The sequence below is a fragment of the Lupinus angustifolius genome, chromosome LG04 (assembly GCF_001865875.1).
Source record: "Lupinus angustifolius cultivar Tanjil chromosome LG04, LupAngTanjil_v1.0, whole genome shotgun sequence".
In the NCBI taxonomy this organism is placed as follows: domain Eukaryota; kingdom Viridiplantae; phylum Streptophyta; class Magnoliopsida; order Fabales; family Fabaceae; genus Lupinus; species Lupinus angustifolius.
Window position 1 is genome coordinate 8,309,846 of NC_032012.1, and position 8,732 is coordinate 8,318,577.

An 8,732-nucleotide genomic window follows, 5' to 3' on the forward strand; every position below is an offset into this window, starting at 1 on the left:
TGAGTGTTATAAAATTTGGTTCTTGCAGGCCGGTTCACTAGTTTGGTCCCTATACCAGTACGATACAATAATTATATCGATCATTCAATCATATCGGTCATACTGGTCAGTTTTCAATTGAACCGTACCAGTCATATCGATCAGTTTTAATTTAATTTTTTTTAATGAAAAAAGAAATTAGTTTTTTAACATTAATATTAATATATTATATATATTTAATTTCTCTGGTATCCAGTTTAATTAATGAATCATGGGTTAAATCAATGTTTCAATATTATCTTAACTTGTCGAATGACTGTTACCGTATCAATAATAGGGATGTAAGAATTATTATTATTTGTATAAATGAGATTTTTTTAGGTGGAGGTTTATTTCTTTTGTAAGGATATTGAATAGAAAAGTCAACCTCATTTTCAGCAATTTAAACTATATTAATTTTATGCACATTAATATAAATTCACCTCTCTATTTATAAATGATAATTCGTGGAGGAAACAAAACGAATTAATATAAAAAAAACTTGGTAAATGATAAGTACATTTCACTCTTATTAATTGTGCCAGCTGTGATTGATAGGTAGTTTTCAATTTTAATTCTATGAAACTCATCTATCTGGTAAATAAAAAACTAAGATTTGATAATATATATATGTTTTTTTTTTCTTCTTATAATTTGATATGAGAAAAAGGTATATATATTCAAAATGTAAGAGTTTTTTATACTATTATTACATCACCTGCCATTCATTTTTAATCATAATTGTTTTTTCAACAAAAATAATTCAAATGAACAGTAAAAAATATACTAATTATATATACATATTTACATTGTCATTGCTGTAAATTTTGTTCTTCCAAATTCAGCTATATGATCCTAACTTATAAATTTCTATGAGAATGAAGCTAAAGAAAAGGAAATTTTACAATCATTCACTCAAATCCAATGTTGAAGTGAACTCCACTGAGCTCATAGATTTCACACTCATTTGATATATAAGGAAATGAATTATTATAATATTTATATATTAATAATATAAATATTTATACATTAATAATATAAATATTTATACACATTTAATGTATCATTCACAATTCATTTATATTACTTTTATTTAAGAGTCAATAATAATTAAAAATAAATAATATAATAATAATATAAAAAACTTTTACCTAATAATTATATAGTAGTTTGATCCAATTATTAAAGACAACACCTTGTTTTCACTATGTAGTGGGAAGAACTATGAACTCGGTCATAATTAAGCAGATTAATAAAATGATGAAGATACATACATTAATTGTTAATTTAGAGGAGCACAAATGGCAACTCATTTTTGCTACATTTGTGTAGTTTATATAGCATATATTTTTCTTATTTTCATTTCGCTAAGTTAACAATAGTAATGTAAACAACCAAATAGAATGGAGAATAATGGTGAACTTCTATAGTATATATTATAAGTATTTTAGGACCCATAATATGGTTAGAATATAGTTATTTGATAAGTAATTAAGTTGGTTAGTTAATCAATATAGTGTTGATTGTTTATTAAGTAATTCATTTTATTATTTTAAAGTGTATATAATATTTTTAGGATTCTGAATAATTAATGAAAATCAGAATGAATTTTCGCTATGGATTTCATAAAGCAACAAAACAAGTCATTATCATTATGATTATCAGTTTGCTGAACAATTGCAATAACAATTGTGAAGCTAAAGTGCCACATAAACATATTAAAAAGTACTTGTAAGTTAAAGCAATATATAAAGAGAGTGATGACCTTCAAGAAATCCATATTATTACACATAAGGTGTAGATTCGAGTGATTCATAATATTTGTAGGTTATTTAAGAAGAATTGATATTTTCAACTTTAACATATCTATAAAAAGAGAAATATGCTGATGAATTATACGTCTAAACTTAATTTGGATCTTTATAAAGAAATATAAGATTCTCCATCCATTTGATACTTTAGTTTCTTTTCTATTCTTTTTTTTATTTCTGACGTATAAAAAATGTTAATATCAAAAGACAACATGTCATCAATCTAGTAAAGTAACCCTTAATCCACAAGTATTGTATTTGAGGCCAATCCCAATTAATTAAAGTATAACTTCATTAACAAAAGTTTTTTTTTCTGTTCCCACTCGCACCAAAGGCAATCATGTCCGAGTCAGAAACATACACATGTATGCAGAATTAACTCTCTTAGCGGGTATTTTTCCATCCATAAGACTCAAACCCAAAACTTTGTTTAAGGAGAATCAAACATGTACAGCTTGAATCATCACCTCTTAGTTACGTTTAGGGCTTCACATGAGAATGTTAAACCATAGGTTACCATATGGATGAATTGTGGAGAATAAATTGATCATATAAAAAATTCTTATACAGTTAATATATATATATATATATATATATATATATTAACGGTATAAGAATATGAATTTATAATAAAAATGATAAATTTAATATTTTGGAAACTAATGCTTTTAATTTCCTAATACTACATGTTTTTTATTGATTTTTTTATAAATATCTCAAGCACTCCTTAACCAAACTCTTATTAAGAATTTTTTATTATGGCATTTTCTCATCAACCTATAATATATATTTTTACAGAATATTTTTTAATGTATATCACTTCTTAAAATCAAAATTATAGTACTTCCAAGTGAAAACTTGTCCTTTTTCCCACTAAAGGCCTTTTATAAAGAAGATGGATGGTAAGTTCTTTATAAAACAAATTTATTTGTATAGCGTCTAATTTCAATTTATTAATATTCAATCAAATAAAATTGATGACCGGTCAAGTCTCTTCTTTCATCGTTTTTATTACTGCAATATTATATTATCTTCCTAAATTCAAAAAATAAAGCAAAAAATACAAATAAGACATTGATTTAGTAGTTACTAAATTAACAAGTAGATTAAAATATCCATGAGAAATGGGAAGAGTCAAATATTCAATAACAAAAATATATTTATGGGAACAATCACATATCCGTGACAAATGGCATAGTTTCTTACTTTTTAAACAAAAAAAAAAAAGGAAGAGATGGGGTGAAAGGCGTGTGCAAATGTGTACCACATTTTGTGTCACTCTATATGTCATGAGTTTGTGATTGGTCAGAAAAAATATATTTAAGTTAAAATTTAATTATTAAGTATTTTTCTGACCAATCACAAGCATATGACACATTGAGTGACACAAAATGTGAGACAACATATGTACTCCATGTGTGTAAATGGAGTGAGGGGGAAAGTGATAGTTTCTTTTGTGAGTTGTCACGCTTTTCTTGTTTGTCTCTCCGTTGAAACCGTTTCTCTGTTTCCCTCTTCACTATTTCTATTAACTGCCTAAACCCCATTTTCATCAAAACGACCATGCCGTTTCCTTCCAACAAAATCACCCTCACTCCATTTTCTCATTTTCTCTCCCTTCTCCATTCTCCTAAACGCACCAATTCCCTTGTCGTTCACACCGGTTTCCCCACTTCCCTCATCGATCTCTTCCTCAAAAACCGCACCCGCTTCAAAAAACATTCTCCGCCACCACCACCACCACCACCGTCTCCGCCGTCTCCGGCAACCACTCCCACTTATCAACCTATTTCTACTATTCCCCTTGTGGTTTCAGAAAACGACGACGTGTCGGGTCGAGTCTCGGACCGGGAATGTGGAACCGGTGTTGCCGTTTTGGTTAAGATACTTGTCGTTTTGGCTTTGATTGCGTGCGTGGAGAGGCTTACGGTTTGGATCACTGTATTAGCTTTTGCGCTTGTGTTTCTTCAATACGCAGGGAAACGTGTCGTTTCACTCTTTTCCAATGCAAACGTGGCGAAATTGAATAATTGTGCTTCAATTGAAGGTTCTGTTTCTGTTTCTGCTTGTGTTTCTTGTTTCCAGAAGGTTCTTCAATTGAATAATTGTGAAGCGCAAAGTGTTCAATTAGGGTCTACTACTTCCATAGATGAAATTGAAGTTGTAGAAAGCAATTGTGAAGAGAGTTTTTTTGTTGATAGTAATGAATTGGATTGTGTTGATGAATCTCCGATAAGGGTTGTGAAGCAATGTGGAATTTATGAACACAAAACTAAAGGTAATAGTCGTAGTTATAGGTTTAAGTCAAAGTTGATGAAGAAATTTATGCCTAAGAAGTTTCTTTACTCTAAGAAACAGAAAGAAAAGAAAAGAAGTATAGAAGTTTTTGAAACAGAGTCAGGGAGTGAAATTTTAAGTGTTTTGGATGAAGAAGAATCATCATTATTGGTTACAACTAAATTAGATTATGGTAAGGAGGAAGTGATTAATTATGGAATCACTTGTTATCAAAAATCACTTTTGGGTAAGGAGGAAGTGAAAATAGAGAGAGATGGGAATTCAGGTTTCATAATTCTAGTTGTAATTGCACTTGTTGGTCTTGTTATGGGTCTTTTCTCAGCACTCATACTTATAATCACATGGTGTTTTATTCTAAAGTTAGTTAAAACATTATAGAACGTGCCTTTCATCAAATGTTTTGTTCCAAACTTTTTATAGAGTGTAGATTATTGGTGAAGTTTTACATTAGTCTAAAAATAGTTATATGGTATTGGTATCGGTTTTTAAATTGTTGTTACAAGACTTGCTTTATGATGAAATATCAATAGCAACCCAACTATTTGTTGTGGGATAAGTTGATTTTGTTCTATGGAAATTGTGAATTTCATTTCATGTGTTATGAGTTTTAGATTGATTGAAAAATATATATTTAAGTAAAAATTTATTTTTTTAAGTTTTTTTATGATTAGTCATAAAAGAAGGTGCCTAATAATTTTTTTTTTTTTTGCGACTAGGCAAGTCACACAAGACGCATATACAATGCAAATTTAAGAGGAAAACCATCCTTCTATTGATTATCAAATTTTAATAAAAAAACAAGAGGTTGTAAGAATAATCTCAAAGTGCAGGGTGCTCATCCAAAAAGCTAGTGGGTGCTCATTAAATAGTTAGAGCTTAGAAGCATCACTTTTTCTTAAAATCTATTTTGGAATGTCATATGATAGAGAAAGGACAATATTTTCTTCTATTATATGATAAATATATTAATCTTTTATTCATTTCTATTTCTCTTCCCACTTTTCTATTCTACAAAGAAAAAGCAAAGACTAAAGAGAAAATGGGTTTACTCATCTAGTTATCAACTTGCCAAAAGCAGGGACATATTTGACCTATTATTTTAAGTGGGGTGAGAAAGTGAAGGCACTTTGTTGTATAGTGGGTTGGTGGATCAACTCATATAAATAGTTGAAAATGAAATAAAATTACAAAAAAAAAATTGTGCAGCCAAATTTTAAACATAAGTACTAGTAAGACTTTTTTATATTACTAGTAGATGATATCTCTAAAATGTAAAAACTTTATCAATATACATATCATTTTCTCATTTTATACGGCTAAATAATTTCAAATCTAATATCAACATAGTTTAAAATTTAGGCACGGTTATTGTAAATTTTTTTACACTGTCAACACTTCATCTATCATTGAGTTGCATTACTTTTGTTTGAGAATTAATAATTGTTAACGTGTAAATAATTAATAATTTGTTAAAAGTGTAAAAACAATTACACTATTAGTCTATACATATTAAATCGATATTAATAACTTGTCTAAACTCTAATAGTATCAAACTACAATTCCAAAGCATAATTTATGGTCTTAGTTTACAAATTACATAGAACCATCACACAAATAAAAATATCAAATACTAACTTAATAATAAGATATTTTGGAATGCATTAAAAAATTTCTCTAAACAAATATTTTATCATATAATATAGAGTATAATATTTATGCATCAACGATGTAAAGATTTATTATAGTTAGTGCATTATTTACTATTCATTTGTATACTTTTATTTCAGAGTCAATAAAAATTGGAAATAAATAGTAAATAATACAATGACAATGTAAAAGACTTACACCATCACTACATACATCTTCTTCTCATAATAGTATATGGGTTTACTAATCTCTACCCAAATATTTGGTCTCACTTCTCAATTATTTCACTTTTCTTTTTCAAATGCTACTCGCCTCCTTTCTCATAAAACAACTATTCATTTTGCTTTTTAAGACAACTTACATTTTTAGATTCAAACTTTTGCTAAAAAATATATATAGTCATTGATACTTGTACAATTTTAAGTAATAACTTGCACAATAAAGTTTACAAAGGCAATGGAGTGAAACTAAGTAAGGGTATTCAAATGTGGTAGCAATTGCACAATTCCAATTAAAGGATTGTAATGGTGAGAATGAGTGTCAATTAAATCATTAATCTCTAATGTGTTGCAATAACTATCAAATAAAATGTAAATTGAATGGTACAAATTTATGACAAAAATAGTAAATATTACAATCATCTTAGCCTTTATGGGCCAATTGAATGATTAAATAAAATGGGCTAATTTAATAACAAAATATTATACGAAAATAATGTATTTCCTGGTATAAGGAGATAAGTTATCTCTTCCAACCAATGAAATCATAACACATGTCTTATTTAATTATTTTCTACAAAAATATTTCTAAAACTAAACAAAATATTACACATGTCACCCATGCAATAAAAGCCCTTTAGTTTTTCTCAAATGTTGCGAGTTAGTTATTGCAAGACAGTGCATCGAAATGAAATGCTAATTATAGGTCATTTAGTGTTAGGATTACCTGATTCGGGCAACTATGATCAGGTTAGGCCCTTTACAATTAGCTCTGATCGACTATAGAAGGGGCAACTCATTTTTGGGCCTCTTAATTATTGGTAAGATCGGCCTTGATAGGAACAACCCATGTTATTAATGATAAAGTTACCAATATGACCTTATTACCAACCTAACTTTATCCTATTTATTCTTCTTCATCTCTTATTCGACATTCAAACCCTCCTCTCTTACAGATAGCGGCTCATCCTTTGATCATAATCTTACATAATAACTCTTTGTGATAACAACCATTTATGGTCGACTTTGATGAACATTATAATTCTATAATTTGACGAGGCGAAAGATCTTTGGAAGAGCTTAGTCGTAGCTATGAGCCCTAGAATTTAAGGTAATTTATCGTCCTAATTGGGTATGTATTGAATATGAATTTATAGGAGGATTATGAAATCTATACAATTTCTTAGTCCATGTTTCTTTAATTACATGTATGAATGATGATTTAAGTATTTCCTATTGAATCTTGCTTATTCTTTATCCATTAGTTGTTTTGTCCACTATGATCACGGTTTTGTTTTATGTGTTTTTTTAGATTTTTTTAAATATTAATTCTTTAAATAAATCCATGTCATACAAGTTTATTTTTTAGACTATTTCATTGTCTAAAAACCAAATCTATCAACCAAACCAAATGAATGTAAATTATATTGTTTAGATCAATAAATTTTTAGTATAAAAACAGATTCAATCCAAATAGTGAAAAACCTTGAACTCAAATATGATGAGGAACAAACTCACTTACACATAAAAAGTGTTTGGTGGTAGTAGGTGTGGTGTCAGTTCAATAGTGGTGTTGAAAGAAGTGATAACATTTAGTTTTTATCCTCGAAAAAATCGTTGTATGCCACACAAAGTAATATATGTTACTTATAAATTAATCATTAATAAATAAAATATTATTTTATAATACATTTTACTTTTCGTATAGTATCTATAGAATGATGTATCATTTTCCTTTACTTTATTACATTTCTAATCAATAGCAAGTTTTTTAATTACCATAATATTGAGGATAACACATAAAAAATAATTGTATAAAAAGCTATTCATTTAAGTATGGTGTTAGGTTACTATATATTTTTTATGGAAAATAGTTTGTTTATAAATATAAAATTTATTTCAATAATATCTATGCTTTGAAAGAAATTAGTTTTTAGAGGGAAAATTTTCCAACACAGAAAAATAGTGCCACCCCACCTTTATTTTCAAATTTTAGAAATAATTAAAATAAAATTAATACTTCCCTATTTTTTTTAAAATAAACATTTATTTTCATCTTTATAAATGTCTTTTTTTTAGAGTTTATTTTCCCTAATTTAATTCATTAATTAAAGATCTCCCTTCAAAAATATTTTTTATTATCATCCTTCCATTTGACAGCAACTAAAATGCTAATAAAAATATTTGTCTCATATTATTTCAAACAATAAGTGTCATCTATTCTTTTTTTGTGGGTGCAACATATCAACATTTTATATACTTATAAAAAGAATAGATGCATTAATTTAATAATTGTATTTATTTTGAAGTTTAGATTTTATTTTGTGACATGGTATTAATATGCAACATTGCGTTTTAAGAATTCATAAAACAATTCAAAAGAATTAGCTGATTTAGTTTTAAAGACTTTCGTTGGAAAAGACTGTTATTATCCTTCATTTAATAATTTTGTAATTTTAGAATTCCTACAATATTTAAAATAATATTTTAATAATTTTAGAAAGAAAGTATTTGAATCTTTTTGCATATTTTTATTTCGATTTAGTTTTGTGTAAGTTAATTATATTTACTTATCAATAACTACTAATAGAACGTTGGTCTCTGGTATAAAGTTCTATTGAATTTCCAAGATCAATACTTTGATCTTTGGAAGCGATATTTATTGAGAATGACAACCACAAATCACACAAAAAAGTATATTATTGATTTGTATAATTTTAGGGCTACATAATTTGTCAAT

The 8,732-nt window shown here is 27.4% G+C and overlaps 1 protein-coding gene across 1 annotated transcript; it reads left to right on the forward strand.

Moving 5' to 3' along the window:
- LOC109344599 lies at positions 3,348–4,505 on the forward strand. The gene has a single exon (XM_019583361.1). The coding sequence runs from the start codon at positions 3,393–3,395 to the stop codon at positions 4,503–4,505; it is 1,113 nt and encodes a 370-aa protein (XP_019438906.1). The 5' UTR covers positions 3,348–3,392.

Bases quoted from the DNA above. Each gene is read 5' to 3' on its own strand.
- LOC109344599 (XM_019583361.1), top strand. From the start codon at position 3,393: ATGCCGTTTCCTTCCAACAAAATCACCCTCACTCCATTTTCTCATTTT.